At 41.1% G+C, this 22,500-nt stretch overlaps 1 protein-coding gene across 1 annotated transcript in view; it reads left to right on the forward strand.

Annotated features, from left to right (window-relative positions):
- Window positions 1-22,500, forward strand: part of LOC133660195 (ectonucleoside triphosphate diphosphohydrolase 3-like) — a 43,246-nt gene that overhangs the window by 11,517 nt on the left and 9,229 nt on the right. The window contains exons 4-8 of the mRNA XM_062063466.1: window positions 9,161-9,320; window positions 10,002-10,161; window positions 12,687-12,914; window positions 14,864-15,127; window positions 15,203-15,331. Coding sequence (XP_061919450.1) covers window positions 9,161-9,320; window positions 10,002-10,161; window positions 12,687-12,914; window positions 14,864-15,127; window positions 15,203-15,331 — 941 coding nt within the window. The remainder of the gene's footprint in view (window positions 1-9,160; window positions 9,321-10,001; window positions 10,162-12,686; window positions 12,915-14,863; window positions 15,128-15,202; window positions 15,332-22,500) is intronic.

Genomic DNA, 22,500 nt, shown 5'->3' on the forward strand with positions numbered 1-22,500 from the left:
ACTTTAATTTATTGTATCTTCTCTTGCGTTTCGTCAAACCAAGTCGTAGAGTCACTGACTTTTTCTGCCAGAGTTTAGCGGCGAATCCAATTTCATACTGGTCCATTTTGACAAATCAGTCCGTGTAAAATGTCATAAAGACAAAAACTCAATTATTTATTTCATTGAAATTTAGAGAAACTCGGGAGAAAAAAGACGAGAATTAATAACACACAAGGCTCCAGGCAGCAGCCATAACAGTTTCAAAGCCTAAGCAGACAGGGAGGCGCTTATACCTAATGTTCAAATAAGTATGTACACAGTACTGTGATGTCACAACTAGGGTTGTTCGGTATACCGGTACTAATAAAGTACCGCGATACTAATTGATTTAAATCAGTACTATACTGCCTTTGAAAAGTAACGGTACCGTTCTTTCATCTAAATGCCCACTGTGTGGCGGTGACTACAGAGCCGAGGCACATGATGTTGAGTGTGTCAAAACGCACACGCTCAGTGCATACAAGCACTAACATCTTGGAGAGGAGGAATGGCAAAAAACGCCAATTCTACTGGTTAATTGGGGCGGCGTGGCGAAGTTGGTAGAGTGACCGTGCCAGCAATCGGAGGGTTGCTGGTTACTGGGGTTCAATTCCCACCTTCTACCATCCTAGTCATGTCTGTTGTGTCCTTGGGCAAGACACTTCACCCTTGCTCCTGATGGCTGCTGGTTAGCGCCTTGCATGGCAGCTCCCGCCATCAGTGTGTGAATGTGTGTGTGAATGGGTGAATGTGGAAATACTGTCAAAGCGCTTTGAGTACCTTGAAGGTAGAAAAGCGCTATACAAGTTTAACCCATTTATCATTTAATAAAGAGTGTGCGTGAAGCGCAATATGGAGATATTTGGGCTTCAAAACTAACGGTAACGGTGACTCTTTAGACAAGGAAGCGCCGCGCTTCAAGTGTTGCTTTAAAACATGCCTCGCTAAACGTGGCGATTAGTATTAGCACCTTTGCTTCAAACTTTGGTAAACATTTAAATTTATAAGCATTCAGATCTGCACAAGGAGTTTAAATAGTGACAGGTAATGTAATTGTTGTTACACCTTTCCTCTTGTTATGGTTCGGTGCAGACCGAAGTAGAGGGGCACAGGGCAGACGTTCCCTTCAGGGTTGATGTTTTCGTCGGGTTAACACACTTCACTTTACCCGTCAGTGGGTGTGCTAAGCACCGCTATGAAGTCAGAATGACGAAGCCGCCAATTTGTGACAATCTGGTTGCTTTATTATTAGTTTTGCAGAACACAACCAGACCCATTCATTACTCTACTGCGCAGTGCAGCGCTACCGCTCTCTCTCTTCACTCGCCCACTCACTCACTGACGTCACTGAATCAACACGTTGCTATTCTCGCAAACACACATATACTTCTCTCATGAGTTAACCAGCTCCTTTGGTGTGCACATATAGATACATAACATGTAGATACGTAGACACGAACATAGCTGCTTGGATTGATGCCAAATATTAGCGGAGTTAAAACTACCTAATTAGCAGTCAACTAATGCAAGTAAAATGACTACATTTTGTAACAAATTGCTACAATTTGTGTTTTATCTTTAACAAAACTGTGTTTTACCTGCTACATGGCTTATCTGTGTACATCTATCCATAGTTTTGTTTTTAGTACTTATTAATAATTGCATTTTTCTTAAAGCACAGACCAGGAGTGGCAACCATAAATCATAAAACATTTAATATAATGTAAATAAAGCTTTTAATAATATTCTAACCTAATCCTTGATTATGGCAGACTATATGTTAAAAGGAAAAATGTAAATTGTTCTTTGAGTGCAACAAGAAAAGCCCAATGTGTTTAATGCCTTTTAATTTATATTTTAACCTTCTAAAATGTTTCTTTGAGTGCAATAGGAAACATATGTTTATTGTATTGTAAGATTTTCTGTTACAATAAAGCCAATATTGATCTTTTTTGTAGTTTCCTGTATTTTGAAAAAATATTGATATACATTTTTAAGTTAAAAATTAAAGTACCCATGATTGGCACACACACACAAGGTGTGGCGAAATTATTCTCTGCATTTGACCAATCACCCTTTATCAACCCCTGGGAGGTGAGGGAAGCAGTGAGCAGCAGTTGTGGCCGCACTCGGGAATAATTTTAGGTGATTTAACCCCCAATTCCAACCCTTGATTTTGGTACCGGTACCAAATGTTTGGTATCGGTATCGGAACAACCCTAGTCACAATTTACGCAATCTTAAAAAAAAACAAGACTGTAAAACACTGCAAGCAGAGGCATCCAAAACTGCACACAAGCTCACACCCAAATGCAGGAATTTAATGCATGGCTTAACACAAAAATTCAACATTGCAACAACATTTAAAAGGGGCCTGTCCTCAAAGAAGAGTTTTTAGGTGCAAACGGTGAAAAAAATTTACCGTTTCAGCATTTTATCCCCACGTAAAGGCTGTTTTTGGTGGTCTGAAACACAAGTTTTTGAAAACTTTCTCCAGGGTGGGAAGGTCTGAAAACTCCGGCATTGTCATTTCTGTGCGGCAAAGGAAGCCGCCACAGTACCCGAGAATGATGATGTCGCTGCCTCCTTCCCTGTCTGTAGCTGCCCCGGGAGGGAGAAGGCACGCTCAACAGCTGTCAACAACAAAGCTGTGATTGTGATGTATAATAGTTACTAATATTAGCACTATGTCAAGAAAAGCTTGCCAGTATCTTATCAACCAGACATGCAGTACAGACATATACATAATATTAATAATCAACGCGTCATATTATTTTATAATGCAACTATTTCAAGCTTGAGCCACCAGAGGAATGAGTGCTTGTTTGTCTCCTTTACTACTGTATGCTACTGCTGAGACCAGTGTTTTACCGTGATATACTGTACTATTCAGGGATGTGAGCACCCTTTGAGGAAAAAAAGAGGAAAATTGAGAAAAAAAAGAGGAATGTTTCTATCAGCACAAAGTGCTGAATTACAACTGATTCGGAAAAAACAAGTGTTTGGGTTGTAATCATCCAAAAAAGATTAGCAGCAAATTGGGCAGCCGTCAACGTTTTGGCTCGGAGTGCAAACAAAGGTGACAAGCAAGATAACAAGTTGCTAGTTAACTAAACATCTTGCTAGCTCACTTGTTGTCGTCTCTGTTCGCTATCAGAGCCACAACATTGACGACTGTTTACTTTGCTGCTAATCATATTAGCTTGTCCTGCAAATCCGTGCAGCGTTTAGGAGCGAGCAGCGAGTACCTGCGACTACAAATTTAGTTTATATCGTATTTTTATTGTTATTTCATTTAAAAAACGCGGAAGTTATATTTTGACGCAACCATGTTTAAAAATGTGGATGTCCGCGTTTTCATCTGCAGAGCTCTTTGCTGCATCTGACACAACGAGATAGACTGTGGGCTCCGCATGGCACAAATAATGCTCTTGGGTTCATTTGCCTTAGTCTGGCTAGGACTACAGTCTGCTTCCCCTTCATGTTTGCTCCATTATAATACGACGGTCTTCAAATGGGATTTGCATCTCTTGGAGTCTCCTTAAAATTAGGGCTGAGAGGCTTTCTCCAGTGGTTTGTTCTGGCACAAGAAATCCCAATAAATTACCTTTTTTATTTGGAGAGGCCCTTCAACTGAAACAATTCTAATGATAATGGATAACTGCTCTTAATGGCTCAAATCTGAAATGCAGTCTAAAATTATTGAAAAGTATTTGGACTGTTTGATTTAAAGCACAATGGACTTAGGTTCATTTAATTTGTAATTGTTTCCCCTAACACCAATGTTTCGCTCTGCCAATGACTGAATGATTACTACCAACCTGGTAAGCACTTCACGCCACCTTCTCCTTTCTGAATGTATTAGTGCCATTACCACTTTGTCTATTGGTTGGCCTGTTTTTATACTCTCAAGTTTCTTCCACGATCCCATGTTCTTAGTATGTTCAGGACTATTTTCATGCATTCTAAGAGTCTCACTGCAGTTTTTTCAGTAATCAAAACCATCCCTGATTAATTTAAATGATTTCTGGGAGAAGAGCTTGCAACAAAAACGGTATAAACTATCTTTTTTAGGGGAATACACAACCATGTTCTTTTAATTTTCTCTCCAATCACTAATTGTCGGTGGAAGTAGTGGTGATGGAAACTTTTTCCATCCTCTCTTTTAGGGAATGTGAAACCCGATTTTACCTCATAAAGTCATCAACTAAGTAATTCGGTTTTTAGAGTGTCATTTAAATTGTTGTTGCCAGTCAGCAGGATCAATGGGGGCAGCTTTGATGGATTGACATGAGGCATTCGTTGAAGCTGAGGATGTGTTTTCAAGTTGTTAGTTTGGAACATTGAGTCTGCTGCTACTGGTTCCTTCTCACAGGAGAAGTTAAACAACAATTATAACAACTTTGAAATATCTCTTAATATATATTAATTATGATGATTTTAGTTAAAATACAAGAACAACATTTTCAATTGTGACTCTTTTGAGTGTTCCTTTTTCTTGTCAATATAATGAGTATATATAAGGATATACTGTAATCATATTGTAAAGTATATAAGCAAAGTACATATAATATATGATTACACTTTAATGATAAGTTGCAACCCATAATATATGTATAACCTGTTACTTCTTATTCCAGTAATAAGATTATAAAGTAACTCTACTCCTCTATTGATAGAAAGTCCATATAACAGCACTGAAAGCTACTTTTGTATGAGCATGCAAGATAATATCCATGATGAATATCCATTATTTTCTCTTGCATAATGATGTTATTAGTAATGAAATACATTTAAGCACTAATTGTATGCAGCCAAAGTAAGACAACTATTTCTGATGAATAGGCCAGGATGCCTTGAGAATATTTAAAAAATATTGTGTCAAAAATTAGTCCATTGATCATTGATCATTGATGTTGTCTTCCTTTTAATTTGAAAAGGCTTGTTATTGCAGTCTGTTACAAACAACAAACACTTTGGATCTACACGAGGAGTTTGGCTTTCACCAGCAAATGTGCTGCTGCTTCTTGCTGTCTGAATAGATGTTCTAGCAGAAACAAATAAAACGACACAAAATGCAATCGCTGCATGCATTGTGACTCTAAAGTACTTTTGTCTAATATTATACAAATATTGCCTTGATATTGTATTTATTAATGAATAAAACATAGAGAATGGGAAGAAATTGCCCTGCAGTTATATTGTAAAACAGAAAAACGTACACGTTTCTTCAGGGCGAGGCTCAGGTGAACACAGTGCCACCTCCTCCTTTGTAGCAGCCTCTCCTTGTGCCTGTTGTGGCTGTAAATATTTGCTGATGGCAGCTACTGTAGATAATCGCAAATATAATTAATTATTTCATAGCTTACATTGCAGCCAAATTAGCCGATAGCCAAGCTTACATTAATTACAGTTTAAGGTTGGGTTGCCAACTTTTTCACTGTAATGAAACAACTGGAAAGATGTGATGTATTATAATTGTATTATATGCATGTTCAAAATAAACTGAAACCAACCAACTCACTGTCTGGGCATTTCTGGTTTTTCTGCTCTACAGCTGTTGTGGTGTTGCTTAATTACATTCTGTTCACATAATAAATTCAATTATTTGAGCTTATGGTTACCGTCTGCAAACTATACATGCGCTGTTCCGTCAATAATAGCAGCATTGCTACAACAGCTTGTTTCTGTTAGCTAACTTAGCCCCTATAAGAAAGGTCATTAAGCTAACGCTAACAAATTATTTCGCAAAATTGACATACATACCTCCGTAATTCCTCCTCCTCCTTTCTTTGCTTTCTATAGGCCGCACCAGATAACTTGGACATCCCCTTTTTCATTGTAAAAGATAATCAATCTGATAAAATCGCCGTCTACCCCTCTTCGACCGTGACGTCGCCCTCCACTCAACCCTAGCAGTAGCAGCAGGTGAGTCAGGTTCATGGCGGAGGTCAGCTGTAGGTCACTCATAGCAAGACTATTAAATATTAAGGTTTGATTGTTATTTATTTGAAAACAAAAAGTTTCAATTAAGTGTACAGAGGGTGTGTTACACATACTTTTTTTTAACGTATTTTTATAAATAAATAAAAAAAAAAGTGTTTTCTACAATTTGGCTCCCCTCCAACAGATGGCAACCCAATCGGCCTTTTGTAGGCAGAGCACAGACCTTTTATATTTATATTACATTACATATACAATAACGATCAATACAATCCATTAGCTAATTGTTAAGCAAAGTATGTTTTGATGCCACGCAAACGCGGTGCGATGGAGTGACGTCAGACGTAAGCCTGGGCCGACAATTACTTTAATTTATCGACTTAAGTCGGTTAAATAAATCAAGAGCATTCACGCTTTTTATCGGTTTTAGCAGCTGTGCAGACGGGCACAGACTCCGTTCAACAGGAAGTGAACTCACGTGATGTCACAAAAACCGTAAGTGAAACAACCGATGGAACTTTACAATTTAAAATGGAAGAAGATAAACACATTTAAAACACAGATAAAAATAATATGGCTCTTATGAAGCCGGAACAATATTTGATGCCAACAATGTATATTGTGTGGCTGTTTATTTTAGTTATTTAAAAAAACAACTTGGTTAAAATATTTTAGTGTGTGTTACGGCTATTTATTTTAGTTATTTAAAAAAACAATTTGGTTAAACAGATTTTAGTGTGTGTACTTTTTGAGCACATTCAAGAATACCACAATGATAATAATAACCATGATCCTTTTGGTCACAGTAACTTTATCTAGCCATTTTGTCTATTGTTTTGGTTGTGTATATTTGAAGGCCCCCCACCCCCTCCTTCACAGAGACAGAACCTATTTTATTGTTTTTGGTTGTTATCTTTATTCAAGTGCATCATTTTGCTTACATCCATCCATCCATCCATTTTCTTCCACTTATCCGAGGTCGGGTGGCGGGGGCAGCAGCCTAAGCAGAGAAGCCAGACTTCCCTCGCTCCAGCCACTTCGTCCAGCTCCTCCTGGGGGATCCCGAGGTGTTCCCAGGCCAGCCGGGAGACATAGTCTTCCCAACGTGTCCCGGGTCTTCCCCGTGGCCTCCGACCGGTCGTACGTGCCCTAAACACCTCCCCAGGGAGGTGTCCGGGTGGCATCCTTACCACCTTATCTGGCTCCTCTCGATGTGGAGGAGCAGTGGCTTTACTTTGAGCTCCTCCCGGATGACAGCGCTTCTCAGCCTATCTCTAAGGGAGAGCACCGTCACCCAACATATCAAACTCATTTCGGCCGCGTGTACCCGTGATCTTGTCCTTTCGGTCACAACTCAAAGCTCATGACCATAGGTGAGGATGGAGACGTAGATCGACCGGTAAATTGAGAGCTTTGCTTTCTGGCTCAACTCCTTCTTTACCACAACGGATCGATACAGTGTCCGCATTACTGAAGACGCTGCATCGATCCGCCTGTCGATCTCACGATACACTTTTCCCTCACTCGTGAACAATACTCCGAGGTACTTGAACTCCTCCACTTGGGGCAATTTTCTTTACAGATGGAGTATATTTTATTTTTATTGTTTGTTTTATTTGACTTTGTATTTAAAAGTTTACATTTCAATAACAATGTTAAAATACAGTATATGACAAACAAGTTAATTGCAATTGAAAGAGTACACTTCCATTATTATTATGTGTTGTCATTACATCAGTGGTTAATTTAGTCTCAAAAAATAATTTGTAGGTCAATATATCGTCGAGCAAAATTAGTTATCGGTCCAGGCCTCCATGCCAACTATAGAGACCTGTCAGCGAATGCTCTCTTGCTTCCGACCAACTTTTTGGATTGATATATTACCTTAATTTTTCATTTTTTTGAGTGGATTATTTATTGGCCTGGGGATTACTAGGTCGCTAGACACTGGACTTTGGGGGTCTTTTGAGGATGAAATATTATTGTGTTACAAATGTTTGTGTGGTGTTGCTACCTTATTTGTGATTAGTCTAAACTGATGACCACTTATAGGTCTGGGCGATATGGCAAGAAAAAAATAATCTGATCTCGATTAAAATTAAGATTTTTTTTACTATGTAATTTTTAACCTGACAGTTTAAAAGCATCTGTACTAAAAAAAAATAAAAAATAGGGATTAGTCCAACATTTTCATAACGTTCTAAAATAATTTCAAAATATTAAATAAGAAAAAGCATAATAACAATGTACCAATACATTTGAGTTTACATGTTCCAAGTAAAAGAAAGCACAGTTAGTATTTCAACACTAGTGCTAGTAATAAAAGTTGTCATGAACTTAACAATAAAGATGTTTAATCGGTGGTCGCGTCCACAATCGGTTGCAGTAGTAGCAGGTGTTTTTCACACAGCTTTATGGCGACAAGTAGTCATCACATTTGCAAAAGAAACTTATCACCTGACACGGAGGAGTCATTTGAGAAATGTTTGGTTCTATATTTTAGAGTTAGTTTTAGTTGGCCGTTTGTCCTGGAGGAAGACACAGAAATAGTCCCAGAGGGGTGCATCATGCAGGGCTGTGTATTTAGTGCTGGCCCCTAGCTGGCACTGCTCCATGGAGGTAAGTGTTTGTCAAGTACACGGTAAATATGTTTCCCCTTTTCCTCTCAGTGACAGCATTTCAGTCACATTAAGCCAATATCCGTGACTTTCCGAACAATGATTCCGTATGCGATTCTGATGATACGGAAACCTATGATTCTGTTTACATCCGCGCACGGCGTAACCAGAAGAGGGATGTTAAAAAATCAACTCTGATTGGCTGTTCTGTCGTGTCTTTTTTTATGCTTTGCAGCGGCGCCTGAATAAATGTGACACCACGTGTGTCACAATTAAGAGGTCAGCTGGATAAAAAAGTACCGATAGCAGTATCATAAGAATTTTAATAGTCCGCTACGACCGATCCAATTAGGAACCGGTACCTAAAAATACTGGTACTCGGTATACATCCCTAGGGGACACATTTTTTTTAAACCCAAAACACAAGTGTTGCTGTGGGGACATGCCCTAAATCAGAAAAGACGAAATTCATCATGGGTCTACTTTCAATAATATTGAAAAACATCAGCTAAAGTCTGTCTTTTTGTTATTGCCGTACTAAAGAATATAAATAATACCTTTGTATTCTGTTTTTTTAGGTGATGGAATTTCAGCCATGGGAATCGACCCAAATAAAGACAAACAATCATGGGAAGGCTTCAAAAAATGCATGACAAATGTCTCCGCAGAAATTCCTCCAGAAAAGCACAACAGCACTTCTCTCTTCTTGGGGGCCACAGCCGGGCTGAGACTGTTACAGTAAGAAGTAACAAGGAAGCAAAGCCCGTGTCAAACACAAGTATATTACAGGGTGATCGTATACATGCAGCATGTTGTTAGAGGCTGTCAAACATGTTTGGACTGCAAGATAACGGAAGATTCTGTAAGGCAGGAGGTGTTCGAGCAAAGTCCAAATTGGATCTACTCTCCATTGAGAATAAGACAAGATGTTTAACACGAGATAATGAGTTCATCAACATCATATTTTAATAGACTTGATCCTAGTATGAGAATGTTGCATTCCACAATGTTCCACATTGGCTTTCTTACCGACACACCTCTTGCATAACCAGCATTTAACTGTCATTTAAAATTGCATATTACCAGTTCAAAGGCCAAACTTGGAAATAATTCCACACGGCAGACATTCTAGCTCTGAAAATTGTTGCTCTGTGGAGCACCGCACAGGTTGAAGAGGTCATCATTCGTATGTGGAAATCCAAGATCATTATTAGCAGTAAACAGATCCATATTCGATCTAATATCACCTTTTAATGTCAGCATTTATATCAGTCAGCCGATCTATTCAGTCATCACAAATTGTTACCTATATATTTTTTTACATAACTTGTGGTTTTACTCGTCACACGTGTAGATTAATTTTCCGAAAGTACATGTATTTCTATAGTTATTGGTTCCTATTATGTGTTTTGTTTTAAGAGAGCAGAATCCACAGAGAGCTGCTGAAGTCCTAGAAAGTCTGAGAGAATACCTGCAGTCGCTGCCCTTTGACTTCAAAAATGCATCCATCATTTCTGGTCAGGAGGAAGGACTCTACGGATGGATTACTGTCAACTATCTCTTGGGAAACTTCCTTGAGGTAAAACAAACCATGCATGAAATCAACATTACCATGTTTGTCGATGCTGATGATAATAAGTACAGTAGCTAAGGATATCACCACGGGCTCAGGAAAACTTCAAAAAACCACTGTCAGTAACTACAGTTTGTCGCTACATCTGTAAGTGCAAGTTAAAACTCTACTATGCAAAGCGAAAACCATTTACCAACAACACCCAGAAACGCCGCCGGCTTCGCTGGCCCCAAGCTCATCTAAGATGAACTGATGCAAAGTGGAAAAGTGTTCTGTTCAAGTCCACATTTCAAATGTTTTTTGGAAACTGTGGAGGTAGTGTTCTCCGGACTAAAGAGGAAAAGAACCATCAGGACTGTTATAGGTGCACAAAAATTCAAAAGCCAGCATCTGTGATGGTATGGGGGTGTATTAGTGCTTACACATCTGTGAAGGCACCATTAATGCTGCAAGGTACATACAGGTTTTAGACCAACATATGTTGCCATCCAAGCAACGTCTTTTTCATGGACGCCCCTGCTTATTTCAGCAAGACAATGCCAAGCCACATTCTGCACGTGCTACAACAGCGAGGCTTCCTAGATTGCGGGTACTAGACTGGCCTGCCTGTCGTCCAGATTTGTCTCCTTTTGAAAATGTGTGGCGCATTATGAAGGGCAAAATACGACAACGTAAACCCCGGACTGTTGAACAACTTAAGCTGTACATCAACCATGAATGGGAAAGAATTCCACCTGAAAAGCCTCAAAAATTGGTCTCCTCAGTTCCCAAACATTTACTGAGTGTTGTTAAAAGGAAAGGCCATGTAACACAGTGGTAAAAATGCCCCTGTGCCAACTTTTTTGCAATGTGTTGCTGCCACTAAATCTTAAGTCGATGACTATTGGCAAAAAAAAAATAAGTTTCTCAGTTCGAAAATTAAATATCTTGTCTTTGCAGTGTATTCAATTGAATATAAGTTGAAAAGGATTTTCAAATCACTATATTCTGTTTTTATTCACGATTTACACAACGTGCCAACTTCACTGGTTTTGGGTTTTGTAATAGCAAACAGGAGAACATACAAACGGTAAGTCTACCGTAACTGTCATGAGGGACATTACATTAAACACACACTTTATTAAGGTGTATTTAATTTAATTTTGAATATGCCAGTATTGTTCAGATAATCCATGAAAAGACACATTTCATTTGTAGTATTAAATTATACATACAAGTATTTCAGCAAAATAAAATGGATAGTGCACAATGACTTTAAAAAAGGAGCAAAAACTACCACAGGCTTGCATTTAAATCATTCATGTTTTGCTTCTTGTATCCATAGACTTAGTTTCTCTGACTTTGTTAACAATAACAACAACGTCCGAAAACATGATTTTGTGATAATATTAACAAGATTTAAAACAATATCAATCCTATTACTTTAATACACTTCTATACACTATTGACTGATCTTATACTAAATATCAATAGCATCGAAATTTGGATCGATCACCCCTATTTCATGTAGAAGCTTAAGCGGTTAGCTTCTTGTACTTTCCTGCTCAGTGTGTGTGTGTGTGTGTGTGTGTGCGTGCGCACGTGTGTCCAGCCATTTATTTTTCTCTGCACCGATACTGGTACTTGTAAGAATGTTTATTTTCCGCCTCCGGTTACGCACTGTGAATGGACATGAGATTTAAACCACTGTTCTGGAATTCAACTCCTGTAACGAGAAATTTGGGAATGTAAATGTGTCTCCTTGAGCATGCATCCCCTTTGAAGGAACCTTTCATATCTGAGTGAAATCTTTAGTCATAGGAACACTAGGATACAGCTGTATACAGTAAAGGTTGTCTGGGCTCGGCAGCTCATCAGCCGATCAGTTGAAAAAGCCATGACCATGGTCTGAATCTGGTCATCTCTATAGTTTTATATAACTGAAGAATCAAGGAATAACCTGCTAAAAGTTCAGCTAGGGTCTGCATACAAGTCAAGATAAAGGATTATATTTTCACAATTTTTTTCACTTTTATTATGCGATCATTGAATTGTCCACCATCCAGGATCATACTGATTGTCATCCTTTGTGAACAAGAAATTAGCCTGATAACCAACAAACAAATACACAAACAAACCCACATATGGCACTCCTCAAAACAGTTCAGCTTTGGCAGAATTCTGCGCTCTATCTTTTTTATAGTCTTAAACCAAAAAGTCACTTGGATAAGTATTCAAAGGCAGGCTGAACATCATGGCTTTTTAAGTTTGTTTGGCCTATTGGTAGTGCAGTTGTTTATATATATGGATTTTTTATTGCTGGCATGGGAACAGTGCCCCATCACAATGGTCCTGCGATTGGTGACCAGTCCAATGTGTGGTATGTCTTTCACTCACCATCAATGAGAGTCTCCAGTCTCTAACACACTCCGAAACATGTTTAACAGTGAATACAATGCAAGGAAAAGGTAACTGACTTTTAACCAGATCACATGTCTTTAATATTCTTAATAATACTGTTCACACTGTCACCTTTTCTGTTATGTTTACAGAAAAACACATGGAATACCTACGTTCGTCCACAAGCGTCAAAGACGATGGGCTCAATGGATCTTGGTGGCGCATCAACACAGATCGCCTTTGCGGTTGAGGATGAGCTAATGGGGCCTGACTACATGCACATCAAACTGTATGGTTACAGCTACAACGTCTACACTCACAGTTTCCTCTGCTATGGCAAAAATGAGGCTGACAAGAAGATTTTGGACAAAATCGTTCAGGTATAAGATCGTAGGTTGTTTTAGAAGACTGTGTGTTGTCTCTGAGCCTCTTCATGGCTTGTCCAAAAATTCAAATATGGAATACAGGAATTACAGAAAGTTAAATCAAACTAATTGCTATCAGATAAATTCCTTGTTGCCAGGAAAAAGGAAAGACGTCTTTTGACATAAACACTGAAAATGTATTCACCAACACTAAGATCTTATATAAAGCTTTTAACAAATTATTGCCACCTTATCTACAACGTTTTTTTATAAGACGAGTGCAAGCTCATAACTTGAGAGGCTTTGGATATTTCTTATTGCCGAGAGCTCAAACCACTCGTAAAAGTTTTTGTGTGTCTGTATGCGGAGTAAAACTATGGAACAAACTGGACTTACAACACAAGCAATGCCAAACTATTAATCGATTTAAACTATTATACAAACATGGGGTCTGGTTCAAATATAGAGATGAGGGTCTTTAATTTGACCTGCTGCTATACTCTGTCTCAAAGTGTTAACATGTGCTCAATGTTTCCTTACCATTATTGCTATGTTGTCTATTACCATTATTGCTATGATGTCTATTACCATTGTTGGTATATTCATTATTCCTACATTGTTGATACAAATGATTGTTACAGTGTAATAATTATTGTTACCTGTGGTAATGCCACTATGATACAACATCTGTATTATAATCCTTGAACAAAGTGAGAGTGAAACTCATGTGAATAATCACTGAATGGAGAACTGGGGGTGGGATTAAATAAGTTATCTTCTTCCCACTCCCTTTCAGGCAAAACTGGACAATAATGCACTATATTAATTTATGTTATTATGTTTTGTCAACTTGTACGTCTTTGTCATTGCCTGAAATAAATAAATAAATGAATGAAATGAAATGAAATGATTTAAACACAAATTCCCTCCATTTTGAATACTTGGATAAAGCAAAGCCTTCCAGGAAGTTTAAGTATTTTTTCTCCCACTATTTTCCGTATTTGAAAGTATTAAAACAAACTAGGGTAAACAATTTCAGTAGAAATTGCTGGCAAATGCTAAAAAGCCACCGTAAATGCTAAGAGTTAGCATGCCAGCAAGATAGACAATAATATGACTTTTAGGTGTATACCTATGAAATTGGGGAAAATGTTTACAGTTATTAGCATGTTAAAAAAAAGCTAACAGTTAACATGCTAGCAAGAGAGCACCAATAACTATATCCATGACTTTTAAGTTTATACCTACAACATTTTCTAAAATGTTACCATGCAAAATGTAAGCGTCATCTGATAACTGTTAGCATGGCAGTACATAGCGTGACACAATTGCCAATAAAAAACATTTGCTGTACGGTAATTAAAATCTGATGTACATGAAGTTCATGATAATAATTCTATGAAATATGTAAAACGGCCATGTATAGAATATACTGTAAAGCATGGTTCTGTAATACACCAAAACGATCAACTGGAATTGTATGGAAATTCAATTCGACTTCCGGTTTGTGATCTCAATAATTCAAATTCAATTCAAATCCAACAAATTAACTAAGGTTTTTATAAACCAATTTGGAATGCATGTTCTTAAATGTGCAGACCAAAATGTAAATAATTGATCAATGAAGTGCTGCCGACAGACAAACGGCAACTAGTCATGGATGCATTATGTTGTAAAAGCTATTGATCGGGCTAGGAGTATGTGTATTGTTAGTGTGGAAGAAATGCATTATTTCCCGTTGTATATAGCTTCACGTGCAACTTTTAGTAAGAGGAGAAAGTGGGTATAATGTGACAGGTATGTTTTCAGCTTCAGCCTAATGCATTACGGGAATATCTTTAAATGGAAATCATAAAGCTCCTAGGTCCACCTTCTAGTTTCATCATCTTAACTGCTTTTGCATGATGTCCCCCCCATCTACCACCCCGGTCTCTGACCTGTAATTCCTTCTCACAATGCTACAGGGATCATCTAACCATGTCAACATTACCAACCCCTGCTACCCGGTGGACTACGAGGTGACCCATAATGCCTCAACCATTTATGACACAGAGTGCACAAAGAAACCAAAAAACTACAACCCGGATAAACAATACCACATGGTGGGTGTGGGTGACTCGAACCAATGTCGGAGAATAGTGGAATCCATATTTGATTTCAGCCCCTGTTCTTCTGCCCACTGCTCCTTCGATAAAGTCGAGCAGCCGCCAGTCACTGGGGAATTCTTGGTAAGACAAAGTATACACACACAAGGCAGTAAAAGAAGATGTGACGTTATTTACTAAGTCGGTATGTGTTTTTAGGCATATGCAGGGTACTTCTTCATTGCCAGAGCTCTGCTGATGAACAATAACACTGACAAGATCAGACCATCAGAGTATGATGAATTCAACAACAAAACCAACCAATTGTGCAGTACACCTTTGGGTGTGGTAAGAACTGTAATTCATTACACATATACATATTGTTATACAACACTGGGGATGGGTACTGAATCCGTTACTTTTATAGGCAGCGATCGAATCCAATGGTGCCCTATTTTGATACCTTTGTTGCTCATGACGTCACGTTTGGTTCCAGACTTGACACGGGCTGAAAACCTTGTCGAGGAAATAATCACTTAAAGGGGAACTCATCTTTTTTTGGAATTTTGCCTATCGTTCACAATCATTATGAGAGACAAGAAGACACATCTTTTTTTATTAGGATTTTAAAGATGATTAAAAAAATGCTTGGAAGATGCAGCTAATGGGAACCACTGTTGTAGGCTTCAACAAGCCGTCTAAAACAAATTCAAAACCCTCCATCAACGTTTTATATACACGCTGCAAGTCTATATATAATGCAGTAACAGACACGTTCATAACAATATGTAATATGTAAAATATTTACCATATTTTGGTCATTTTAATCAATGGTGGAACTTTCTTCTCTGGCGCATTTATTTCCGTTTCCATAGCAGCGCACAGCCAACTTCCGGCATCTATTGTGTGTTCCGACTTCCGCAAACAAAGACACAGGTGTGTTCTAATCATGGCAGACTTGGTGACAGAAAACGAATACTACTATTTTTGGACAAATGAGGTTTAACAACCTTATCTTTTTTAAGCTGAATATATATGAACAGAGTTTGAACTGCTGCCTATAGAAGTGAGCACGAAGAAGAGGGTGAAACGTTGGAGCACACCGAAGCCCAGAGAGTGACGTCGGTGCAATTTGGTCATGCTGGAAATCTGGAACTTTTGAGCCAAGCTATGCCAAATTTTTGGAGTGCCCAAATCAACTGGAAACGTCCCTGGCCAGCTTGACCAAACAGGCAACTGTCCATCAAGTAAGACACTATACTATTGTTCATAATACATGCAGTACATCACTGTACAATTACATTACATACACTATTGAGCTAGCTGTGTACAAACAAAACATGAAATATGGGCTCATACTTTACAGATACTGATTGTTCATGTTTTTCAGTCAGTACAGGTTATTGTCCGGTCGCATTGTGTTGTGCACTACAAACTCAAACACGTTTCGTGTTGACGTAGAACAGACCTGGTCAACCCGTGGCTCGCGAGCCTCATGCGGCTCTTTGGCTGGTTTCACGCGGCTCTTAACTCTGTTATGAGAGTAGCGTATGTGTGTGTGTGGCCCTTTAAGATATGACAGCATTTGAGGTGAGTGACGTCAGTGAGTGGGTGGGCGAGAGAGGTGAGGGAGCGGTAACAGTGAGTGCGTGCAGGTGCTGGTAGCTTGGTGGATGGCTGCGTGCAAGACACCAATAAAGTCACAAAGTTGCAACAAACCGCCGGCCTCGTCATTCACCCTCGAGTCCGGAGCTGTAAAGACCCACTGCCGGGTAAAGTGAAGGGTGTTACCCCCGAAGTATATCGGCCCTGGAAGAACGTCTCCCATGCGCTCCTCGACTACGGTCTGGGAGCCGGAAGCAGGAAAGGTGTAACAACTCTATTAGTGCCTTAGTGTTTACTATGAAGTCTTTATTTTGACAGCCCCTCGCGGTAAACTTGTCTGAGTGCAAACTGAGGCAGTATTTGTCACTGATAAAACTTTCGGCGAATCAAAATTTATGACCAATAAAAACGCAATAAACGGGGATGGAAATTTGACCCGGCAAATATAAACAAAAGAAAACACTGACGGAAAGCGATAATCGAGACAATAAAAAAACAAGCAAACTGGGTGGTAGGTAAAAAAAAAAAATCTGCGTCCGGGTGACACACGGGCTTCAGGAATTGCGCGTCCTTTCTGAGTTCAATGCGTAAAAAGACACACAAAGTGCGGTAACACCAACACTGCTTGACAGTATAAAAAAATAAGTCACATCTACTGTAACATACAGTTTTAGAAAAAGTGCAGAGGTAGAAATGTTCCAAATAACCTCTTGTATACAATGTAAACATAAATAATGCCTCAAAACTAGTTAATTATATTTCAACACAACACAGCAGACGAGCTCTCGCCCTGCACAGCTGTTTTGTGCTTTGTAGTGCTCTGCTCCTTCCTCACGAATGCTGCTGCGTGCGCTCGCCTCCACAATGTGTTTTGTTTTTAACTCGTTCTTAACCCTGGACGTACATTGAAAATACCAGACATTTGAGGCATTTAAGAAACCCCGCCCGGACAGCCCCGCAAAAGAGGACATGTCCGGGGAAAAGAGGACGTAAGTGTCAGTCTAACATAAGAAGAAGAAGCCGAAGCCTGTTTGAGTGACGTCAAACGTGCATGTGCGTGAGATCACAGTAGTAAACAATTTGTGACAAGTTTGCTCTCAAAATGGCAGGGAAACAAAGCACAGCAAAATGAAAATATGAAGAAGAACACAGGACATTTTTAACAGAGTGGGAGAGTTTATATTTTTTTGTTGAACGTAATGGCAAGCCATTCTGCCTTATATGTCAGGCGTCATTAGCGCATTTCAAAGCTTCAAATCTTCAGCGTCACAAGGAATGCAGAGTAACAGAAAAAATATTATATTTTTGTTTGTGGACTTGGTTGAACTGAGAGTTTGTGTGTGTAAGACAGTGCACACAATGTTAATTGTTGAAAATAACTGGCTTGTGGTCTTAGTACTGTAGGAGTCATGTTGGTGTGTGACATTTACAATAAATCTGGCTCAGCAGAGGTCTGTGTGTGTGTGTGTGTGTGTGTGTGTGTGTGTGTGTGTGTGTGTGTGTGTGTGTGTGTGTGTGTGTGTGTGTGTGTGTGTGTGTGTGTGTGTGTGTGTGTGTGTGTGTGTGTGTGAGGAAGGGATAGGGTGATGTTCATGTGTGCCCATGTGTAGGATGTGGCTCTTTGCAGTAACACAGTCTCTGACTGGTTGGCCACCCCTGACGTAGAAGCTAGCTTATCTCTTTCTGTAGCTAGCTTTACGGCTAATGCCGCAGCACGCCGATCTGTTACAACGCTAGAAAAAGAGTTCCTCCATGTTCGCTCTTACGATAACAATGTTGCTGCAGCCTGGTTATTATACAGGTTACAAAACGTACATTAAGTTTTATTGGCGGTTTTGTAGAATTGATTGATCCCATTAGCTGTATTGCTAGCCACCTAGAACGAGCTGATTTTTATATGTTAAACTGCAAAAAAAAACAAAAAAAACCTTTTGTCTTCTTGTCTTTTATAAGGATTGTGAACGATGGGCAACATTCCCAAAAAAGTGCAGTTCCCCTTTAAGCAGCACTCAGAACCAACTTAGCCAAACTTCGTCTAGGTAATGTTACTGTTACATCTGGGTCGCATGATTTTGCGGTGGTCAATTCCCCAAGATGCAGAAGGACATCAGGAAGCAGTGTGCGGATAAGAAAGTGAAGAAAATAATAAATATAAACTTACATGAAAATAAATACCAAACGTAAGCGTCGCGTCAAGCAGACAGGACTGCCAGCCAGAGTGTAGCGCAAGGCAGGAATAAATAGCTTTCTAAATAGTAATCAGTAGCAAGTGAGCATCCCGACCCCTAATCAAAGGCAGTTGCAGTAAATCAGAACCCATGGTAACTATGAAAACAAACGAGGATGCTGAAACAGAAATAAACAACAACTGAGGAAATGCAAAACGAAACATAACATGGGCAATGGATCATGAAAGTGCCCGCCTCTTAAGAGACGGATTCCAGACGTTCCAAACTGAAACAAGTCTTTAGTCACAGGAGGATGGAGGGAGGACATGGTGGCGGGTCGCCAAGCCAAGTGTCCTCCGAAGCCACCGGGGCCGAGTCAGATGGCGGCGGCAAGTCGAACGCCGCCGCAGCTGGCGAGGCAGGCGTCCATGCACTGGTCACATCTTGGGCCGACAAGAAGGCGGACGGGAGCGGCCCCAGAACCTCAGCAGCCGACAAGTTTTACGCCCAAGTGCTGGGTGTCACTGCTGATGGAGCTGCGGGCATCCATGAATTGGCCACATACGTAGCTGTCGAGAATGCAGGCTGTAAGTGCCTGACTGATGTTCTTGCACCAGGCAAGCAGATCGCTGGGCTGAAGGTTGAGCTGACTGCAGAGCCAGAGATGAGGCAGGAGGCGGCTTCGGACCCGTTTGAGACGAGGCAGGAAGCCGCTTCAGACCAGCTTGAGACGAGGAAGGGAGAGGCGTCAGACCCGCTTGAGACGAGGCAGGAAGCGGCGTCAGACCCGCTTGAGAGACGAGGCAGGAAGCGGCGTCGGACCCAATTCAGACGAGGCTGGAGCTGACTACAGAGCTGCAGACAAGGCTGGAGCTGACTGCAGAGCTGGAGACAAGGCTGAAGCTGACTGCAGAGCTGGAGGCGAGGTTGGAACTGACTGCAGAGCTGGAGGCGACGTTGGAGCTGACTGCAGAGCTGGAGGCGGCGGCCAGGCTGGGCGCAGCGCTGAAGGCGGCAGCCGGGGTGAGCGAAGTGCTGAAGGCGGCAGCCTCACTGGACATAGGACAGGCAACGGAGGCTTTGCAGGAGGTGGCAGCCTGGCACGACGCTAGACTGGCGGCGGAGGCTGCGCAGGAGGTGTAGACTTGGATGGGGTCAAGACTGGGGGCGGTGGACATGCAGGAGGTGGAAGCTTGGCTTGAGTGGGCGACAAAGCTGGAACGGGCGTGGCTGCTAAACAAAGCTGATCCTCCAACTTTAATTAATTTTTACCGGGGGCCACATGAGCTACCCGAGCACTGCTGGAGGGCCACATCGACAATATTTCAATTACATTTTGCTCAATATTATTTTTGATATATACCGTAAGATAAATAATAATAATAATAATAATAATAATAATAATAATAATAACAATAATTAATAATAATAGTAATACATCAACATAGTGTGTGTAACAGCATTCCATGACTAATATAAATAAATTAACATTAATAATAAATGACAGTAAAATAAGCACACGTATGACTGAGGAGTCATAGTGTAACTTTGTGTGGTGTTTGAGTTGTCCGACTTTTTGTGTGGCCATAAACGCACCAGTGGTTTAGTGCTATGCGTGTTGGTGACAGATGACAAGTTGGTTTTGGCCTGGTTTGAACGGCAGAAAATGACTAGTTTTTCGAGATAAAATTGTTTTACTCATGTTTTTGGTGTGGTTATGTCCGAATATAAATAGTTTTGCTCAATAAAGTGATCGATATAATTCCTGTCCTCGAAGCATCTCGATAGACGTTACAATAATTGAACGGTGTTCAATTGAACGATGTTGACGAACACCATTAGGGCCGCTTGTTGTCACTGTCACTCAAAGTTGCATTGCAAAATTCCATAGAATAAATATGTTTATTTTGTTTAGAATTCAGATGGGATTTGATTTGGTGCGCGGCATATACTTGCTGCGCGCAGCGGACGCTTGAGCAGTGCGCAATTGCGCAGGCACGCACCTTAGAGGGGACGTTGCTTTGCAGTTCATGTCTTGTTGGAAACACGGCATTCCTCATCAACTTTTCTCTTTTTAGCGTCTCGGGTGTAAACCGTGCATCACTTGTCGCTGCATGTGCACCTTCACTCGCAGGTTACACACGGACACACGCCCATAAATAATACTTTTCAAAATAAAAGCAGCACAGTTGTATTGCGCGCATGACATAGATGTTTTTTCAACTTTATTTTGTAATTGCAGCTGTTCACATTCACTCACAATCACGCACACGCATATGTCCACACGGAAGTAATACAAATAATGATTTTCAAAACAAAAGCAGCACCGTTGTATTGCACACTCGACATAGATACTTTTTAAAATTTATTTTGTAATTTATAATTGGCCTCACGCGGGCCGGACAGGGACGCACAAAGGGCCGGATGCGGCCCGCGGGCCGCAGAATGCCCAGGTCTGGACTAAGGGGAGGTGATGGCAAACAGACACCAGGGGGAAGTATGAACAATGATTTATTATATATATTAACTATATACCTGTATATATATAATAATCAAACTATACAAATAAACAATAGAGTGGAGTGTGAACTAGATCCAAAAGTGTATGTGGTGTAAGGCTATGTGTGTAATTGAGCTGAAGTGTGTGTTACCAAGTGTTGCACGAGAGAAGAGGAAGTCCAGGGGCAGGCAGGTGATCCAGGGCGATAGAGAGGCGTCAGAATCCAGGGACGAGCAAGGAGTCGGGGAACGAAGGCGGCAGTCAGGGAAGCAGGGGAACGACGAGGAATGACGAGTCACACAGCAACGTCAAACACGGGAACGGAGGTCTGCAGTAGGGTGATACGACAATGAGACACGGAAGGGAAAACAGACAGAGAGAGCAGGATTGCATCAAGCAAGATGATCGCTTACTATACGCCGATTGAAGACTTTATTCCGGCGGCGGCATGCCTGGTTGTCCACGCTTATGAAGGCAGCTACTTCATTAACGGCAGGTGTGCTGAAAGATGATTGCCGCCAGCTGTGGAGGTGCGTGGCCGCGTTCTGCGCGGTGCGTGTGGGGGCGTGTCCCGCGGTGCTTGCAGCGCGCAAGGATGAGAGAGCGCATTTGGGCGTGGCCCGCGGTGCGCTCATCATGAGGCACAGATGAGGACGCATTGGAATGCGCCCTGGCCGTGACAGTATTCCCCCCCCTATGGACAGCTTCCAGATGTCCTAGAAGTCGAACCCCCCAAAAAACAAGAACAAAAGTCAAGGGAGGGTGGAGGGGCGAACTGGTGGTAAGTCGCCGGCCCAAGTGTCCCCGAATCCACCGGGGACGAGTCTGGTGGCGGCGGCGAGTAGACCGCCGCAGCAGCCTGCGAGGTGGACGACCAAGGAACAGCCACCTTCTTGGACGTCGGGAGGGCGAACGCGAGTGGGGCCAGAACCACAACAGCCTACGGGAAATATATCCATGTCTTGGGCGTTGCTGTTGGCGCAGAAAGTGTCCCTGCCCTGGCCACAGAGGGCGCCGTGTGCGGGCGCCTGTTGGCTGCCCTTGCGGCCGGCCAGCCGGAGGTCGCGGTAGCGACGATGCAGGAGACAAGGGGGCTGGCGGCGGTGTGGAAAGGCCCGCCAAAGACGAGTAGGATGAAGACCTTGGAGCCAGAGTCGAGGATGATGATGTCGTTGGAGCCAGAGTCAAGGAGGATGATGTCATCGGAGGCGTGGAAGCAGACGTCATCGGAGCCGGAGACGAGG

Source organism: Entelurus aequoreus, linkage group LG11 (genome assembly GCF_033978785.1).
Source record: "Entelurus aequoreus isolate RoL-2023_Sb linkage group LG11, RoL_Eaeq_v1.1, whole genome shotgun sequence".
Lineage (NCBI taxonomy): Eukaryota > Metazoa > Chordata > Actinopteri > Syngnathiformes > Syngnathidae > Entelurus > Entelurus aequoreus.